General features: G+C 36.7%; 1 protein-coding gene across 2 annotated transcripts in view; it reads right to left on the bottom strand.

Annotated features, from left to right (window-relative positions):
• Nucleotides 1-6,210: 6,210 nt before the first annotated feature.
• The window catches only part of MRPS9 (mitochondrial ribosomal protein S9), a 35,699-nt gene continuing 20,708 nt past the window's right edge, over nt 6,211-21,201 (bottom strand). For both annotated transcript variants that reach the window (XM_063149834.1, XM_063149835.1), the window contains exons 6-11: nt 15,996-16,078; nt 13,189-13,264; nt 10,324-10,492; nt 8,814-8,922; nt 7,778-7,947; nt 6,211-6,418 (exon numbers count right to left, since the gene is read on the bottom strand). In XM_063149834.1, the coding sequence (XP_063005904.1) occupies nt 6,327-6,418; nt 7,778-7,947; nt 8,814-8,922; nt 10,324-10,492; nt 13,189-13,264; nt 15,996-16,078 (699 nt within the window). In that variant the 3' untranslated portion in view covers nt 6,211-6,326. The remainder of the gene's footprint in view (nt 6,419-7,777; nt 7,948-8,813; nt 8,923-10,323; nt 10,493-13,188; nt 13,265-15,995; nt 16,079-21,201) is intronic.

Raw genomic sequence — 21,201 nt, 5'->3', positions numbered from 1 at the left:
GCAGGAGTCTTCCAGAGGGTGAAGTGCATGCTTTGCACTCAGTCCATCAATATCAGCTCAATCAGCACACCCGGTGCAACCAGCTATCCCTGATGAATTAAGGCAGAGATCACACAGAAATCTAGCTGTTAGAGAAACAAAGAAGAAAATGTCTTTCTAGTGAAATCTTCTAGATAGTGTTTTCCTTTCTCACTTTGCCTTAGTCAAATAAAATCATTAAGGGATCTTCACAACTTGAGTACAAATGAGTCTTTCAGCTTTGGAAGCATGACTTAGAGAAGAAAATCATCTGCCCGCTTGCTTAACCTCTGAAATTATACAGAGTTCAGAGGTAATACAGGGGGAGGAATCAGAATAGGTCTCAAAGTGACTTTCTCACAGGGAAGGAAACTCTTTGAGGGAAGCTGAATGTTAAACCTGTGTCAGCTCTCCTAGCAGAAGCATTAGCTACCAGAGATATCTCAGATGAAAGATGCAGGAGGTACCCCTGTAGCCTTGGCTCAAAAACATCCAAGAGATGCCAGCATGCATGTCAAGGTCTCACTAAAGAACATGCTTTTTAATTCCTAAGAATTTAACTGCAGCTAAGTTAGGAGAAAAGCAAATTCCTCACTACCTTGCAGGTGATGTAATCTGTGGGCAATAACAGCTCCTAGATCTCTATTACATGAGCAGGGGCAGCCCTTGCTTCAGCATTGCTGGGGTCCCTCCCCACCAGGACACTCCAGCCTCAGCCTCTCCTCAGAGATCTTTCTGAGCTTCCCTTCCCTCTCACAGCAAACCCAGACACCAACACACCAGCACCCAAAGCCAAACACACCAGCAGCGTGCCTGAACTGCAACACACCCTGCAGCAGCTGCCTGGGCCTTCCCTCAGCTCTGCCCAAAGTTTATGACTGAGATGAGAGTGTCCAGCTCAGGTTGAGCGTGACAGGTGACACGTAGCAGAAAGGTGTAAGATCCTGACAGCCCAGCTGCCCTGTGGTTTTATTTGTGAGCTGAGCAAGGAGGATATTGTGCAACCATGTGCTTGCATTCTCGTTTTGCAATGAAGTTGAAGGAAGCAGATGTTTTGTCTCACACAGCCGTGTCAGTATCCATGTCACAGCCTTCTGGGGCATTGCTGCTCCTGCCCAAGAGCACTCTGAGGATTTTGCTGGTTCATCTCACACCTGCAGCAATGGGCATGCCATGCTCAGGCCAAGGGTGAAGAATTTTGTAAGACAGAGACACAAGATGCTTTACAAAGCAATGACCACTTCTTTCTCTGTTACAGTCTGTAACAATATTCCCACCATTTTATTGTTGACAATGGATAATCTATACTCATTCTTGCTTTGTAAAACATTTTCCCCTAAAACCTCAGTTGATGTTATATGAATACAAGTTTAAAACAACAAAAATATATTGTTGATATCTCCACCAGTACAAAAGCATTACAGCTGCCACTGCCCATATGCAATCTAGCACTCAAGGAATTAGGTACATATGGCCCAAGTTTTAGTGGTGCCACCAATCCAAATGCTGCAGGGCTACTCTAGGACTTGGAATAAGAACTGCACCAAGATATGTTGTAATTTTTTTGTAATAAAAATTAGTGTAATCAATTTTTTCTTAGCATTATGTCAGTTACAACCGTTACTAAGGTAAAGTATTACCAGGAAAGGGTCAGGACCGGTTCTGGAACCAAGGAGAGTTTGCTTTTGTTGACCTCAGAGGCAAATCAGCACTTCTAGAAAGATTCAACCATCTTGTACCTCCTGCTAATTATCTCTCAGTCTGAAGTTGCTTCTGTGATGTATTAGTCTGCTCAGGACATGTGACAAGCACACACTACTCTACATACATTATTATTATGTCAGTATCATCAGCATCTGAAGGTGACATTTATTAAAATGATTAAGAAATAGTCAGGACACACCTTTAATACCTCAAAGATTCAGTGTGTTGAAATACACTGTGCTGGGAGTGGAGCACTCAAGGTTTTCTTCCTTCCCTCAAACTGAGCAAGTCCCCAGCAGAGCAGCAGAGTATCCATCACAGTTGATGGGGCTGGTAACTAGGAAAGAAATGGCAGGTAGACCGGAGCTGCCCACCAGACTTCAACATTTGGGTATTTAATACTGAGAACTAACAGTGAAGGTGATTTCTGACACAGTGGCTGAGGGCAGATACTAAGCACCATGAAATCTAAACCCATTACTGCCCATTTGTTTGCTTGCTTTGTTCTGCTCCCACACTGTTTATGTGGGCAGGTACACAGGCAGTGATTTATGTTTACTTGTTTGTCTGGACACTTAGTAAGACACCACAACTTATATCCACTGTGTGCTAGCACAGCATAAAAAAATGCTTTCAACTCCAGCCCATGAAATTTTATCCATATAAAATATCAGAGATTACTCAGAAAATGAATTCAAATATTTACAAGAATTTTATGAAACTGTACAGATGAAGCACAGTTTCAACAACAAATCTCCCTCTCTTTAGCCTGGTTTCTGGCATTTTATTTAAATAATTATCTTTATTATGTTATGTATACATTTGGTATGAGATTTCTAAGGGTAAGTTTAGGTTGGACATAAGGCAGAAACTCTTTACTATGAGGGTGGTGAGATACTGGAACAGGTTGCACCAAAAAGCCATGGCTGCCCATCCCTGGAAGTGTTCAAGGCTAGGCTGGATGGGGCTTTGAGCCAAGTGGAAAGCCAATCTTTGAAGGTCCCTTCAACCAGAACTATTCCATGATTTTTGATGACAAGCACAACGCTACAGTACCATTTCCAGGCTTCAAAGAGTAGCTGGCATTTCTTAGCACAACGTACTAATAATTTCAAGGCATTACTTACACATTGAAATTAGATTGCTGAAAACTAGTATTAACTGGCACTTATTATTTCTCACTAAAACCTTTTCTCTTGTCATGAGAAAAAGAAGTCCTGGAAAGACAATTCGCCTACACTCTTTTGAAAGCCAATACACTCATTCTCATATTAACCTGTGGCTATGGAAGCAGCGCTCATGAGGAAGATTGCTCCTTTCCTCCCCAAGCCTCCTCATCCCACTCGCGGCTCCGCATTCTGTTGCGCACTGCGCCACCTCGTGGCGGCGCGGCAGCACTGCCCGCACCGGGCACAGCCCAGCTCCGCCCGCAGAGCCCGCGAGCGGGACGAGCACACAGACAACTTCCATTTGCCTTACTGAAAATTTGGGCATCTTACAGCAAAACCATCAGTTTGGTGGAGAGGAACGAAAAACAAAAATATCCTGGATGAATCAACATTGCCCAAGAAGCATGGAGGGCTTATTTCTTTTTGCCCACATTCAGAAAATATTTTAATGTTCAGGGTATAAGCATCTGTCACAGGAGAGTAAATTATGGAATCTTGCTGGTGAGATGGATTAGTCCACATTGCAAATGTTCAAAACTGAGACCTAAGAAGCCTGGCTTGAACACAGAAGCCAGGTGTTCAGGGCTGCTTCTCTCAATAACTTTGGAAATGCAATGGAGTAAGAGGAGCAGGAAGTTAAAACAGATTATTCAAACTGATGAATTGATTCTACTGCTGTGCTGCTGTCATAAGCAACAATTAACAACCCTGATAAATTTGGTTCTCCCACATGATACTTGTTCTAATGTCTGCAAATATGAGTGAAAAAAATGCTAGTTTCACCTTTCCATCAGCTTTAACACTACAGATAATAGTAATCTTTCTTAACACAACAATTTAACTTCCTAACTCCTAAATGTTGACATATTTTGCTGATGATTGAGAGGAACTTCCTACAAATGAAAAAACTGTACAATTGTGTGTTGTTTGTTTTCCTCTTTTAAAAACGCTTTTTGGCTCACTTTCAGATTTAGTTGAAAGCCTGAGCTGGTAGCTATTAAGCAAGTGACCTGGCTGCATAGCACTAACTAGTATTCCTAGCGACTTTTCTAAAAAGTAGTGGTAAATTCTGAAACTTTATGTCATTTTCTTTGCTCAGTTAAAACATCAAAGGCCATGGCTATACTTTTCTGAGAGGTAAAACACTAATAATTCCTTTAAAACATGATAAAAGGCTTTGCATGTTTTAAGCACTGATAAGCTGTTGCACTTGTAGCTTCTTGCCTAGTAATGAGGCAAGTAATGTGGCCAAACTGACCAATTCTCATTTGAGAAAATGATACAAATTCTACTATTTAATCTTTTTCATTATCTTCTTCAGCTAGCACCTTCAATACCATGTGATTATGGTTATGTTCATTTCATCATGTGAGCACAGCAAAAGGATCCTTAGGTACCTGTGCCAGCATGGATGAATGTTTTTATTAAAAATCACAACCTCTACTGATACATGACATATTTTGCTACACACAAGCAATTCAGATTTAAATGTAAAGAAGTGCTAGTTAAGCCTTTCTGTGTTTGCCTTAGTGTAGAATCTCTCATGTAAAATCCCCATTTGTTTTTCAAAGGTGAATTGCCTCAGCTGTTGAATTCAATTTAACCAGTCACAGAATCTTCTGCATTGGAAGAGACCTCTAAATTCAGAGCCTGACCATTTATCCAGCAGAGCCAAGTCCACCACTAAGCCATGTACCCAAGTGCCACATCCCCATGTCTTATAAATACCTCCAGAGATGGAAACTCCACCACTTCCCTGGACAGTCTGATCCAACACTAGACAATCCTTTAGGTGATGAAAGTTGTCCTAATATCCAATACAAACCTCCCCTGGCACAACTTTAGGCAGTTTCATCTCATTCTATCACTTGCTACTTTGGAAAAGAGGCCAACACCCAACTTACTACCACATCCTTTCAGGTAATTTTAGCCTCATGTATTCTGATAAGGATGTACTACCTTAGCAATGAGGAATCTTGTCGAAGTTTACAGAGTATTCTCATAGAGCAAAAGTTAAAAAGAAGCACAGGCTTTGGGAAGAGGAATCACAAACATGTCAGTCAAGAATACATACCCAGTTTCTGACCTCCTCCGTTTTGCTCAGCTGGTAAGGTCTATTTATTTGTTGCCCCCCTGAATGATGATTGGGAAATAATGACTGTACACATCACTTATTGTTAATTATCACCTGCAGTGACCTGCTGGCACCCTTTGTGACCTCTGAGGTGTGGCTTTTGGTATAACCTACAGCAAGTAAGAAGCAGAGCAGGTACTCTAACACTTAAAAAAATTTGGCTGGGAGAAAGAATTCCAAGTACCAAAGTGTTCTAAATTAAAAGAAAGCTGGAAAGTGCCCTGTGTTAAAACTACTGAGTTGTGTTTTTCTGCTTTTCCTGGTGAGATAAACTTTATCTTCTTTTTTGCTGTGGTCCACTTCCTACAGGACAGATGAAGGATATGCTCTTCCTTGAAAGTATTTGACCTCTGTCCCAGGAAGGAAGTTGGCAATAAACCAAAACCCTAAGCTTTTGGGTGAGCACTGTAACCACTAATCTATTTTGGAAGGCTACAATTATAGACAGGAGGTGGGCAGCACTGTCATCACCTCCTGCTTCTGATTTTAAAACAGAAAAGTTATGACTGTATTTGGCAAAGAGTCCAATGCTATCTTTGTGCATTAGCCATATTCAGAACACGCCTCCTTGAACAGGCCCCTTGAGATTTAAGGGGTGGAGAAGAGTGTTCCAAAAGACAACTTCAGCTTAATCCCTCCAGCTCTTTCTGCATTTGGGGGAAGAACAGAAAAACTGACTCCTCCAGAGGATGATTCAGAGAACCTAAATTTAGGTACTTGTTCTGAATCACTCCCTACTTAACCTGAGGAAGCATCCTGGAGACAACTGATTCCACAGGCAAAGGTTATCCTCTGTGACAGTTCCTCTCTCAACATCCTCTCAATTGTCAGTACTATTCTCACTGGCTTCTCAGCTCCACCACAATTTAGGCAGGAAGTTGTTGCTTATCCTCAGATACCTGCGAGCACAAAGGGAGGCACATTGAAGATGTCCAAATACCTGGTTAGGGGCTGCCTAATTTCAGAATTTAAACTGCCAAATCATTAAACAAATAAACTGATTTTTAGAAGCTATAATCCACCAACAGTTTCACAAATTGTTATTGACTTCTTTGGAGTTAAGATGCAAAGTTGGCACTTGGCAACTATTTTAGATTTAGCATTCCATCAAATTGCACCACGATTTTCCACAATTTTAAATAAATTTAGAGTTGTTTGTTGCTCTTTAAACAGAAGACATAATAATTATAAAGGGGAAAAAAGTCTTTATTACTAAATATATTCATACAACACTTTTAAATCATAAATCAGTATGTTTTGAAATTGTGGCAGCACTTTGTCACTCTTTAAACACTCAAGACTTATCGCTTTTTCCAGGTGAATTTCCGTCTGGGTCCCTCTTGACCAGGCTTTTTTCGTTCCTTCACACGTGGGTCAACTGTTAGTAATCCAGCTACAAAACACAGAAAAGCACCCATTTATTTACTGCTACCAGTTAATATTACAGGTATGCTATGTGTGAGCAAATAACTCTGACTTTCACTAACATAATTTGTATCATCCAGAGGGCTAAAGGTTCAGAACCACAAAACACTCCAAGGAGTGTCATCAGATCCTCTAACTTCTCTTCAGTAACTGAACTTCATTCATATTTTCCTTTACACGCCACTAAAATAACCACTCATTGTTTCTTATCTACCCATATTGCTTAAGCCCTTAAAGCAGTGGTCTTTAAACTTTTTTGATCATGCAGTCCTAGCAGCATTTTTGAGCATGTACTCCCAAATATATGTATTTATTCACTTATGAATTATATACAGCACATTCTTACTGGATCCCAATGGATCAGTTGCACATTCCCTGTTCTGAAGACCACTGTTATGTGGTACATTTATTTGTGAGTACAAATATATTTATATATATAAATATACTTAAAAGTATACTTGGCAATGTCCCAAACATGTTCACAATTACCTGATCTCAGTAAAGATACCAAACTCAATGTTTATTTACAAGGGTTTTCCTAGCAAGTTATACTTGCCAGTGTTGAAAGGGTACAGTCAAAGAAACCTGTTGCAAAGCATGAATACAGCTTTTGTTTCATGGCTGGCAATAGAGTGAAAAAATCACATGTTCTGCCACTAATACAAGCAGGTATTCTTGCTACTAGTCCAGAAAGAGCATAGTTAAAAGCTCACAGTTAATAACTGCATTTGCTGAAATAGCACAGACATCTCATCACCGAGAAGCATCAAATCCTGCAGTTATCTAAATAAATCCTATCTTATCCTAGGTAACTTGTACACACTAAATACTGCAAGAGAGGAAAGAAGCTCCCTCAGTTTGGCTAGTTGCATGCAGTATGTTGCTCATTACTCTCTCTTCAAAGTCAACCCTCTGGCATTTATGTTGGAGAAGAAAACATTTTAAAACATAAAAAAGATGCAACCAGCAAAGCAAAACAAACCACAATCTCGGTATCTTACAGCTCACTAATGTCTGATCCAAATTTATTTAGTAGTGAATACAATTAATGTTTTGTGATTCTATGTTGAGGCAATATAAGCTGGTTAACAGACCTAAAAGAGGTCATGAACACATGGAAAAATGCTTGAGAAGTCATCCAATACGTACAGAAATAATGCTAGGAAAAAAGTGAAAACAGTCTATAAATCAATGCACATCCCTTTCATACAATACACAAGGTTTCACTGGGATTATTTACTCAAATCTGATCCTTAATGATCCTTGTATTAATTCTGTTAATTACCAGAAACACATTAAGAAACATTGAAATAATTTCAATTCCTACCTTGCCTCATGAATTCCACCTCCTTTTCTGTCACAAAACTCCTCAAGGCTTTTGCAGAGGCTAAACGTATTGCTCCAGCCTGTGCAGATCTTCCTCCACCAGAGACTGTGCAAACCATATCATGTTTTCCAATTCTGCCAAGAAACTGGAAAGGGAACAATAACTGTTCCCTAAGGAAAAAAAAAAAAAAAAAAAAAAAAAAAAGAAGAAAAATTTAAAAATTCATGTGCATAAAGTTCTTTCCTATGCACATTTCTTATCATTGTATATTAAAAAACATAGTTAACTTTTGGGCAGAGATCCAGAAAGACATTCATATCTCATCCAAATCAATAGGAAATTAGCAGCTAGGAGCATATTCCAACTGCCAATGGTATGTATTTTAAGATCAGTTTTACAACTAACTTTTATTCCACTGCTTCTCTAAGGAAGCCAAGATCCATCAGCTCTGGATATTGAAACTGAGCAACCTCTCCCTTTATTCTTGAGCTTAAAAACCACAATATGAAATAAAAATAAAAATCACATTAGGAATAGAAACTTTAGAAACTTTATGTCAGCCTAATGAGAAGTCTTTTCTATATCAGACTGTGCACATCCTCCAAAATCTGAAGCTTTATATGAAAAACCTCACCTTGTTTGCTTCCACTATGTTACTGTATACCAGAGTAATTACACATGCATGCAATTTGCAAATCTCTTGTGAAACACTTAGAAATGATAATGCTTATTATTAATTTTTAAAATAAATTTCAAGCCCTTTCTAAGGGGACTAAAATTTGAACTATCAGAACACTCCGTCCTCTTGCTTTTTGCATCCCTTCAGAAAAGGTGAGGCAAGGAGCACAGAGCAAGGTTTGCCTATCAGTAAACTCCTGAAAATTAGGAGGAAATGCAAGACACATTTTTATGAAACACATAGTTATACAGAGACAAGAACACAGACTCAACATAGCATCAATGTGTAACTGTATGGCATTACTTCTGCTGGAATAATTTAATTACAGTAAAATATAGCATTTCATAGTGCTCTCACCTGTCCTGCAGCACTGGGAAGTAATGTAAAATGTCTATTCCATTCACTGTAATTTTTCCAGTCCCATTGTCATAAACTACTGCAGTAGCTCTGGCAGTTTTTCTTTTACCTTAAAGGAATTAAACAAAATCTTTTATGAGGCTTCAATATTCTCCAGAACTTCAAGTACCCAAGCAATTAAACAAATCTCATCACATTCATACAGTGCCAGCTGTTTGGTTTTACAGGATGAGGTAAGAAAAAAAAATGCAAACAAAGGACAACTATCTTTCAATATATTTTAATCAATGTCTGTTAAGCAGGGGAGAAGTATGTGTTGTGAAACCAACCTCCTTCAGCACAAAGGAAGCAATCATTTTGATAAAGGAATTATGAAACAAATAAGACATTCTTCTTCATTTTGGGGGTGATGGGGCACAAACAAGACTGGTTTTGAACTTATTAAACCTGGTGGCTTTTCTTAAATCACACGGGTTGCATGCTCATCAAACTTCATTAACTACTGTTCTGAAGATACTACTGAAAACCAGCGCAAATTAAATCACAGTTTGCTGCTCTCACATCTTTGCTGTCATGTAATCTTGAAAACAACCCAGGTAAAGCAGCTCTCTAGCCATTCTGCCCCTCAAATTCTCTGTGACCTTTGTTCTTATTATCATCTGCTGCCTGCTGCATAATACCCATAATCTCTAAGACTCCTCTTAAATGTACAGCATAAAGTGTGTGTACACATGCTTTGTCCAGAAAATCATCAGCCTTTTCTATACATGTTGTTGTCACATTTTTTTCCTTGCAATCACTCATATCCTATATTCTATATTGCTTTCCAGCTGTCTGTCTCTCCAATGAAAACATAACAGCCTGTGTTTAGAAGATACAGAGATCTTCATGGCTTTTGTCTAACACCCCGTCCATCTCAGCATGAATGATCAATATCCCATTGTCCATCTCTGTCCCATATTTAGAAATTTCCTCTTCACATTTTCCTAGGTGTTTGTAAATATCCAAATGCCTTACAATTTATTCTTTGCATCTTCAAAGTTTCTCCTTGCTGGACTGCCTACAAAAATCATGATAAAGGTTACTCACTAGTCTAATCATGCCATTTTTATACTAAGCAACAACACTGTTACATCCATGAACTATTGGTGTTTGTTTGTGCAGTCCTCTACTCTTTATGTTCAGCAGTCAGCTCTGCCCAAAAATCAAAGTCCTTTTGTATCCTACACCCTGTAACCCAATGGGGTCCTCTCTACAAAGCTATCACTGTATAAAAATACATATAAAAACCAGATGATAGGACTCTGGGCCAAAAATTTGTATTTTCTGACCAGTCCATGTCTTAACTTGGTGTTCCATAACATTACTAACAGCTATACATGCAGTATACAAATATATGAGCATATAAAATGAAGTAGTGACACTTTCAGCAGTGTTGTACATTATATAAAGAAAGCAGTGTGAAGAGGATTAAAGTCTGCATCGTTACAAATCAACAAGAAATGATTACCTTCCCCAGTGCTGAAGGCCACTCCTCGCTCATCATGCTGCAAGGGCTCAATAACCACTTTCTGCAACTGCACAGGAACTTCTTTGGAAAACTTCTGTATGTACTTCTCCTCGATGTCAGCACATGGCAATGTCGCCAATTTTTGTAAGAGTTGAATAAATCTTGAATACTATAAGACAACAAGACTTCATTAAAGTATGCAAGTGTAATTGCATTTGCGAAAACTTTCTATTTTTATTTAATGGATCTTTCCTACTTCACTTTTATTGATGATTTCTGACAAGATGACATTTTTGCACCTACATGCTGATTTAAGAACAGCAAGCAGTTGCATCATTTTCTGTGTGACTAAAGACATCTAGTTCTTTCTTCAGAAAACAGCTAAACTATACTCCAAAGCATAACCAACCCCTTTTTAATAAAGGATTACTGTATTAGAATGAAGTTCATCTCACTTAAAAAAAAGAAAGAAAGAAAGAAAAAACATTGGAGGGATGTCTTAATTTTTTTATTATTGTCTTATTAAAATAGGAAAAGATTTTTACTTGTTTTTTAGTAAGTCAGCATATTCCCTGATTTGGAAATAATTTTATTTCACTGAACTGAATCTCACAAACGACTATATTTCATAATATATACAAAAAAATGCCTATCTTTGGCTGTTCAAGCTGAGTTACTTTAATGTTTATGATTTCCTTTAAAACTGAACAATCAAGGTATTTAAAAATTCAAGAGATACTTGACTTAAAGGGCAACCTCTTGAAATAAATTATCCTTCGCTACTGTGTGGTTCTCCTTCCCCCTTATACCTCCCTCCAAAGTTCTCCAACATGTGATTAAAGAGTACACACCAGTGTGTTAACCCATTTGTACCAAAAGCTGGGATGTCCTGTTACCAAGTGTTACAGGCAGGAGCTCCAGACAGCTGTCACCAGATACAAAGGTATCGTACCATCAAAAAAGGATTTTTCATATAGATATCGTAACCTGATTTTTGAAGTTTTTGTCACTTACAAGCAGTTATTACAAGTACTTGCTCTTTTCTCCTTTACCAGAGTCTTCTCTAGCAAAAATTACTACTTTTCTTGTAACTTAACAATAGTCCCTGAAAACTACTTTTACCTAACAATATGACACCGACTTGTGGTAAAGCCTTTGAAGAGCAGAAATATGGAAATAAAAACATGTAGAAATTATAGATACTATAAAGGTAGAAAACTTCAAACAGTTCTCATTTGGAGAGTGCAAAAGGAAAAAAAAAAATCAATAGCTCTGAGTTTGTTTAATAATGTAAACACCACTGAAATTTTTCTTGCAGTGGCAAAAGGTAAGAATTTGAGCAGGAAAGACTGGCAGCTTATACTGAGACATTTCAAATTTATTTGAACAATATATTTTACTATAGACTCAGACTTTGTAGCCTTACATGGGAGAGGTCAGTACAGAGAAAGGTTTAGTGCAGGTTTTTGGCTGGTTAGGGTTTTTGTAAGTTTATTGCAATGTACTTTCACAGATGTAAAATGGACTCATGTACAGAGTGTACTAAAACCAAGCAGTGAAGAACACCAAACTGTTGGGTTGTACAATTAGACCTGGCACTTGGAGAGGAAAAATAGCCATTCCAAATGTAGGAGCTACTGAAAATACTGAAGTCTTAACGGCTTCTACTGCAAGTAAGCTAGAGAAAGTCTCCTGAGTATTATCAGGATTGAGAATTTGCAACAACTACTTCGAACTGATGCTTATGGACCATAATCTGCTGGAAACCTTTTTATATCCCCCACAAACAAGGAAGCCATCACATGCCACTGCTCCAGATGACAACTGAGCAAAGGGCATGTTTGCTGCTGTTATGCTATTTTTGCAAAGCTGTTGTTCACAGGACAGACAAGATTGAGGAACACTGCTTCTAGGTGAGAAAACACTTGGAATGTTCAGACAAATAGAGTTACATTCCCTGGTACTGTCATATTTAAGCTTCCAAAAGCTGGCCACATAGACTGAACCTGCTGTGACAAAATCTAATGCTCTTCAGGGGACTGTAGGGAAAAGCTCTGAGTGAGAAAAAAGTGTCTGACTATTAGGATGAATAGTCTTATACCCAGAGATAGATGGAAAGGATGACTCCAAACCTACAGAGTGATACAGTTTGCAGACACTGAGGAAACTGCAAAACTCCTCCCTCCCACCATATTCATACCAAGGAAAATGTAACAGGAGATATCTGTATCAAACCACAGATCTATACAGCTTTTTGTCTTCCTTCTGTTATTTGATTTTGTAGTCAATCACTAAGAAAAAGGGCTCCTTATTTCTAGTAAGCCCTCTGTGATTTTTCTATCATTACCATGTCATCCTTAACATTAAATAACTCTGTGCAGGTTAGCTATTGTACAAATCCATTGCATTTCCCCGTGTTGAATATTTACCCCTTCTCTACAGTTAGTAACAGCAGTTCTAGCCCTGTCTATTTTTCATCTGTAACAACAATAAATGACTATTTCTATAATAAATTCTTATAACCCATTCCTGACCACATAACTAGATAACAAGGAACAAGTGCTCTAGGTCTCACAACGTTGCCATGAGAAAAACTAAATTATGGTAATAACAATGGAAAGTTCTTAAGAGTTCTGTATTGTGCTAGATAAAAAATGTCTACACATTTTTTATCACTTCAAGTCACTTCAAAACAACATGAATGTGACAGTGCTGTGAACATATACAGACTTCATCAGAAGACAGAAAACTCTTTCGAAGAGCACCTCCTTCTGCATAATACCTTTCCAGTGTCCAAAAAACACACCCAGAGTCCATATTTTTAAGACACAAGCCTCCTTAAGATTGGGAAGATTAATTACTTACATCATTATCTGACACTTTTTCTAACAACATTTCTTCCAATTCAATCTTAGTCAGCCATCTGCTGCCAGCCAGGTTTCTGTTTAAAATATCACATATATTCTTCTTTTAATTAACCATGCAATAGAGTTACATCACAAAAGACCACACATACAGTCAATCTTTGTTCAGAAATACATTTTTCATTACAAATGAATGCAGATCACATTCCTATAGTAAACATGAGAAGGCCTACGTTAATTTTAAAAGATTTGCCTTTTCAAAGGTGTGGTAACTTCATGTATTGAATTAACCACTTGACCATTATGAGTATCAGCTATGCATTATTCATATTATTGAAGTCAGAGATTGAGTTAGAGTAATACTGTAATAGGAAGTGATCTTCCCTCCAGCTTATGACTTACTTTTAAAAGCCTGCTGCCAGGAAAAATTTGGTATACTAGCAGCACAGAGCAAAATCAAAGGCAGAATGTTAAAATCAAATTCTTTTGCCACTGGTCTTCACTTTTCTGATCAATATAAAGAGCAGCACTAGCAGTAAGCATAGTCAAAGTACTAACGTAGCAGTGACACCCTGTGTTCTATCTACTGTGTAATCTTGAGCTGCTCAGCACAGTGACTGCACTGATGGCAGCAAAAGCAGAAATTTCTAACAGCCTCATACAGGAGAGATGCTAAGGCAAAGAAAAACCTTGAAGTAGATCTTTGAAATATATATGATATGAAGTGACCAACTAAACAGCCACAAAAATCCATACCAACATTACCAGGTAAATTTAAAGCAAATACGTAACTAGCTTCTTAAACTCCTCGGGTTTTTTAGAAACAGTGTTTTCAGCAGCATGAAGGAAGCTGTGATTCAGTAAAACACTCCTTCTGAAGGTGTTTTTAAGGAGTACTACTTCTCAAGCATGCATACTAATGCTTTTCTGAGTCAGGACGTGAGAAAGGATTATTTAGAAACAATGCAGATTTTAACAATGATTTTAAAACGCTTCCAATCCTGCCCTAGTATATATAGATATATACTTACATTTACATACTGTTACTTGCTACTTCCACTAAAGCTGGAAAAAATTTCTTGCACGTGAAAAGCTATAAACTTGAAGTAGTTCAGATCAGGTCCTAACCCTACAGTTAATATTACAGAATGGATTCACAATAGATTATTTTCTGGGAAGAAAATCCTAAACCAAACCCCTAACTCCATGCCTCTCAGACAAAAAAAACAGCCCTTCCCACTAACCCTCTACCTATACTTAGGAGATAAATTATCCTATCCAGACTAATCTCAGAGGAAGTACCATATCCAGTGTGAGAAGTAAGTATCAAAAATTCTTTAAATACTCTGAGCTTTACAAACCTAACAGGGAAAAAACCTTTCATCTCTGACTAGCTTTAGGTCGTTTTTCACATCAGTAAATCCACTGGCTGAGCTCTGTGAAGAGTCAGGCTATTTTTCAGCAGCATGCAGCAAGAAACTAAATTCATTTGTTTTCTTGTCTGCTCAGAACCTAACACAAATCTATAATAAAACATTTTGTGGGTCACAGAATGCTATTTATATCATGAAGAAACATGAACTTCTGTTATTTAAGAAATTGAAATAATCTCAGCAAATTAATCCTTTTTCTTCCTAACATAAATAACAAATGGCTGAAATGAAGAAGTGACAAACCAACACCATGTGCTCCTGGAGCAATGCATAAATCTGGCTAGAAAATACACAGCAAGAACAAAGATAAAAACAACTTGGGACTGGGAAAAATAACTATACAGTAAAGCAGTAAATGCCTAAACCAAAACTTCCTAGCTGCAGCCATTTCTTTTAAACACTTGCTTAACTTAATTTTCTAATTTAAAATCCTTGCAAGAAATCTCAGAAAAAATCAAGACTACAGTCTAAGAGGAGCAAACAGCACCTAAAAGCATATCCTGATTGGATACACCTAGAAACCAACAAATGTATATTTCCCATAGCTTCTGGTTGACATGGAGCTTTTCTGTCCAGTGGCTAACTAGATGAAGAGCTTGCTGTGCATACTAGGGAAGCTAAACAGAAAAAAACACACACTAAATTCATTCACTAATAGTGGTAATAATTAAAGAAATCCAGCCAAATGAGCTTTTCCAAAATTACTAGGTTTTGATGATTTCTGTTCAAAGCCATTAGAAGAAAAATAGTGAAATTAAGTATTTTGAGACTCTTAAATATAAATATTGGTAAGCTAAAATTAAAGACTATTAAAGAGCTCAGCCTTAGATCTTGAGATTTTAAAAGCAGGAACAATGTAGTTGGTACTTTAAAAGCCCATGCGTTTTTATAAAAAGTTTAGCTCTTTTTTTCAAAATGCTTTAATAAAAGACATAATTAGAAAAATTCATACAGAATTTATATTTTATATATATCTAAAACATTCATATATATGAATAGACATGTTTTATACAGAAACATAGAATTCTGGATATTTTCTGTTTATTTTCAAATCACACTTCAGAACTTCTACAAAGCAAAGAAAAAAAAGCACAGAGAGAGTTTAAAGAGTAAGAGAAATAGATGGGATTTCTCTACTCTAACAATGAGGAGTGCTCCACACATATCTGGTAAAACTTTTCAACATGAAATTACCATACAAATATGGTAATTTCTATTACCTTCTACTCCTTACACAAGGAATAGAAAAAAAGCCTGAAAATGTGTTTGTGGAATAGAAGGCAAGTAGCATGGGGAACTACCAGAAGTGCCAAAACAGAATATGAAAGCACATTAAGAAAACTACTACCAATATTCATTCCAATTAGAAGCTTACCTTTTTTCCTTCTGAAGAGGAAGGTCTTGAGCTGTCAGTTGGTCTTGATGTTTCTGAACATTCAGAAATTTTTCATATGTTTCCTTAAATGCATATGGAAGAAGTATTTAAATAGATTTTTTTCATTTAATATTTAAATTTTGCTACTTAAAACACATGTTTAAATGGTTTTACTTTTCAAACACTTAAAATACAGAGGTCAGAAAACAAGCAGAGCTCTGAAAAAAAAAATCATGCGCAGTTCAAAATGACTGATTTTGAATTCTGCAATTTTTGTCTTCTTACAAAAGCTTGTAAAAAAAAAATCTCAGCTGTATATAGAAAGACAACTACATTTGTATAATGAATGCAACTCCAAAACATACTGCACAATAATTTCATCAGTGTATTCACATTTTGGTTTGACTTCCTCAAAATACTGACAAGGTTTAAGATGTATTTAATTTCATTTAGTTAGGATTTTTGTACATGTAGAAGTGTCAGATTTACTGGTGGTCTGTATCAGTCACAACTTCTTACTCTGGCATGTCTACATGGATACAAAGTTGCACATTTATCACAGTAAGCATTTCTGTTCTTCCAACTGTGCAGATGGACCTACTCTGAATTTTCAGTATTTTTAAATAACTTTCTCAAAATTCTTAGCTATATTATTCTTTGCAAAAAATGGCCTGACAGTGATTTTAGGGGTTTTTTTTCAGTTCAGAAACTTATAAAGACTACTTGTTCTAAAATATAACCTTTAATACTCTTAATTACAATAACGATCCAAATGCAAAGGTAAATAAGATTATTTGAAGAAATAATTATAAATTACATTGAAACAACAGGACAGTTGTACTACAACTGAGTACTTCTATGCAAAATAATTTACTTTCATTTAGGAGTGAAATAGAAAGCTTATAGTCACTTTACTATACTGTACTAATATGAATTTTAGCAAATACTACAGAGAAACAAGAGTAAAAATTAATGGGGAAAAGCAACAATAGTTTGGGGATTTTTATTTGTATTACTTAAAAAAAAACAGTAAAGAAAGAAACATGAGATATCACTGTGCTGTCAGATATTAACTAATAAAATATTAGTTCTTGACATAAAACTGGGATTTATAACAGGATGCAGTGAAATATCTGCAACAGCTTAAAAATAACCAAAAAATAGAAGCCCCTTGCTTAGTTATAAACACCTACTGTTCAAGCTGATTTTTTCACTAATATAAAATACACCTGCACATACACTAAAAATATTTGTACTAAAAATGTATGAACAAAGAACAGATTGTTATCTGAGCTGCACTCAAAGCATTTAAATAGGGACAACTCACTGAAGTCTCTGATGCAGATCACTGATGACATTTTTAATGGCACAATAGAACAAAATATTTTTAAAATAATTCCACAGTTAAAAATCTTGAAGCACAAAATTGTTCACTTCTGAGACAGCATGAGAATTCATTTATTATAGCAGTAAGCCTTTCAGAAATCCTTTCTCTTTCGTGAGGTAATTGTATCAGATAGGAACTAGGAAAAAATGTCAAATTAAAAAAAGTTTATTTATCCTCAAACATAGGAAACATTACATAAAAGAGCAGCAAGCCTATTTTCAAGCATTTCCAAACCTCACAAATATAACCATAGTCCTCTAAGGAAACAGGATAGAGTATTACTACTGTGGGCAAGATTTATGTAACATCACTCTAGTAATCTTAACAACCTCATTCAGAGCTGAGCATTAGGCTTCAAAAATTATTGCCTATACATTAAAGCTGACACAGTTTGGGTTAGAGAGCATGAGGTGTGCCTGCACCAAGCAATTTGTAGGTATCTGTAGTTAAGTACTGGTAAAGAATGAGTATGGAAGCTTCTGCTTGGGACCACAGAGTGAAGGAAGAGAAGGGGAAGGAGGGCTGTGTCTGTCCCTCAGTAAGCTGGGGAGAGCTCAGCTGGAACAGTCAGAGATTGAATCTGGTGAGCTCTGTGAGTGTCTGCATCTGGAAGAAGTCAAGCCAGGCACAAAGATGATATTTTGGTGTCAGATGCTTAGAATTCTGACATACTGGTTTATCAGGTCTTATAAATGTGTATGGAGGTTTTTCACCTTACTGCTACTATTGAATTACCTCTTGCCTTCAAAGGCAGAGGGTGTCACCACTCTACCTGCAAAAGCAGCCTCCTGTCTGCCCCCTCACAATCACCCATCCTCCTCCAATGCATTCTGGCATACATATTTATTTATTAGTATGGTCAGCAAAAATACATGAACAGGAGCTCAACACAGCTCCTTAAAAAAGGACACCTGGAAGTAATCCCAGCTGTGACCTTAAGAGACATACTACAGTCAGAATTGCTTCTAAACAGCAACTCAAGAATTTTCAGGTAACACGACACAAGTCAGAAGACTTAAGGATTTTTTCATATTTGGAAATGATTGATAAACACGGGCAAATAAAATAAGATATGGGTTACGATCTACCACTTTCTAGCCTCAGAAATTAATTGTCAGTTACAATGACAAAAGGGTTTAGAGCAGCAGCAACAATAAAATTTTCCTGAAGACCCTCCCTAGGTAATCCCAAAGAACACCAACACTCCACAGCCTGTTTAAGTTTTAAGAACATGCACTTTTAAGAATTAAAATTATATCTTTAAACTGTTCTGGTTAAATTACAGCAATCATGTCTATTCAGACAAAGAACCCTTTACTCAGGAGATGAAGTCAAGCAACATTGAAAAGTAGCATTTTAAAGTAAATCCAAGTGTAAGAGAAATGTTAAATATAATTTCCTACATATTTCTGGCAATGAAAGTGGACTTAGAACTCTTTATAAAATTTTGGTCTGAAGTACTAAAAAAAAAAAAAATAAAAACATTGATGCATGTATCTTATCTCTGTATAGAGATTAAGCCAACAGACTGAAAGAACCACTCACGTGTGAAGTAAAGTATGTGGATGAGCCTTTGCAAAATCAGGAATCACATGTAATGCCCAATAATTTATCTGACAAATCTTCACTCCCCAATGGCTAAAGAAAGCTTCTGAAGACACACTTGCTTTTTCAAAGCTGGCAGGTGAAGATTTTACTAATCACTTGAGGATTCAATAGTCCAATTCATGACTGTACACATCTGTGTGTCTTGTAAACTCAGCTATTACACAATCAAAATAGCTGATTTTACAAGATTGACTATGTACTGAAACGCTTCCATTTCTAATAGAGAGATCAAATTTCAGATCTCTACAAGGACACTTAAAATAATTAAAAATTATTTTACTCTGCATTAAAAAATAGGGAAGAAATCAGCAAATGAATCCCTAAAAGAGATTTTTATGGGGAAAAAAAAATTCTGTCAACATTATAGTTAAGATATGCTGGAGAGCCGACATTTTACCTCAGTTTGCACTTTAATTTGTTTCTTGTGCTTTGAGTTCAGCATACACTTTGAGTGGCTTTAAGTTTTGGAATATTTTTGAGAGTTAAAATGCTCAATTGTTAGAGTATTTACCTCAATCCATAAGCCCTGATATTTCCAAAAAATGTACAAGCATGATTATATGGAATTACTATTCTCCTGTGCACAATGGTATGAAGATATCATTTTGTCTTGTTCTGCACATTACAAAAATGGTATTTTATTCCAAAAAACTTTTAAGTGAAATGATGATCAAATGCACTATCAAATATTTGCAAAATGGCGTTTCATGCAATAAACAGTTCTTTGTGCATCAGAAGAAAAATAAATGGTCCTTTTCCCTACAGCTAAACTTTATTCAACAAGGAGAACAACAATATCATCAAAAGACATCTTCAACAATAATGCCTGAAACAAATATCTAATATAATAGTTCATTTCATATTGAAAGCCAAACATGTATATTGGCAATTACAATACAGACAAAGTTTATTTTCATAAGTGGACAATACTTTTTATAAGTGCTAACTAAACAATAATGCTATGCCCATTATATAACTAACAGGTAATAAAATTCAAGTTCCACACGAGCATATGTAATTAACGGCATACAAGTTTAAGCTAAACAATATGTTTATCCTGTTTATTAGATTTAATGTAGCAATTTAAAAGACATCTTCAAATCAGATTGATTACTTACACTAGGCTGTATTAATATGCAACTCTTTTCTGGACAAATTAATTAGCTTTGAGACTAAGGAACACATTTTGTTAAATACACATTAGTTTAATAAGTGGTTAAAACAATGTTGGAATTTCATGCAGATTTTGGCTTGTTGGGAATTTCATGCAGATTTTGGCTTTCATTTGGCCAACTTAGAAAAAACCCTGTTAAATCTAACTTAATGGATTTGCATATAAAGAAGCCTATGTAATGAAAATATTCAGAAACAGTTGAAGAACACTCAAGTATCCTATACTAATGAAAAATGCATTTGTCAAGGCCATTTGTTTGAAGGTGGTTGCCACGCTCTTAGAAACAAAACGCGCACTATACTTTCAAGGCAAGCTAACTGCTTGGAAGAGCTAAAAATAAACTTGTGCTCCTTGTAAAATTTGTAATTTCTTCATTATGATGGAATGCAACAAAACATCTTGCCCTTGGGTTGCTCTGTTTCAGCCAAAACAAATGCAAATGGCTTGTCAGATGACAGCTGTTTGATAAGGCTCCTCTACAAGACCTGCATGCTTTACTTTTTTCCGTGAAACTTGGGATGAAAGGCAGAAGGCAGGAAGAGAATTAATGTAGCATACAGTCTAAAGGCAATGCTACAACCGTGATTAAGTAGAAAAGTTAAAAGGCACAGATTTTCCACAGCCTTGCTGTGTGCAACCCATCCGTGTAACAAGTTGACAGGCCTAGCGCGTCAGCTCCATCATCCTCTCCGACAGCTAAAACGCAGCATTGCATCCCTTTTCAGAGAAAATTTGCGTCTGCACCATGAAGCGTTGTACATTATTTCTTAGCACTGCAGGGGGCTCAAGTCCATATGGAACCTTCACAAATATTACCACAGATCAAACCAGCGGCGTTTCGAGGCAGATTTGACATACCTATTTAAATGAACAGCGGGGGTCCTCAGGCTGCCTCGGGCTGTGCAGGAGAAAACCTCTGTGGAAAGCCTATGCTGCAGCTCCATTACTCAGCAAAGACACTCTCTACATTTATCATTCATTTCATTTCTGCCAGGGCAAGAAGCTCATTTGCCCAAGGTCAGCAACAAAAAAAAAAA

The sequence above is a fragment of the Melospiza melodia genome, chromosome 2 (assembly GCF_035770615.1).
Source record: "Melospiza melodia melodia isolate bMelMel2 chromosome 2, bMelMel2.pri, whole genome shotgun sequence".
NCBI lineage: Eukaryota > Metazoa > Chordata > Aves > Passeriformes > Passerellidae > Melospiza > Melospiza melodia.
This window is presented reverse-complemented; position numbering and strand designations above follow the sequence as displayed.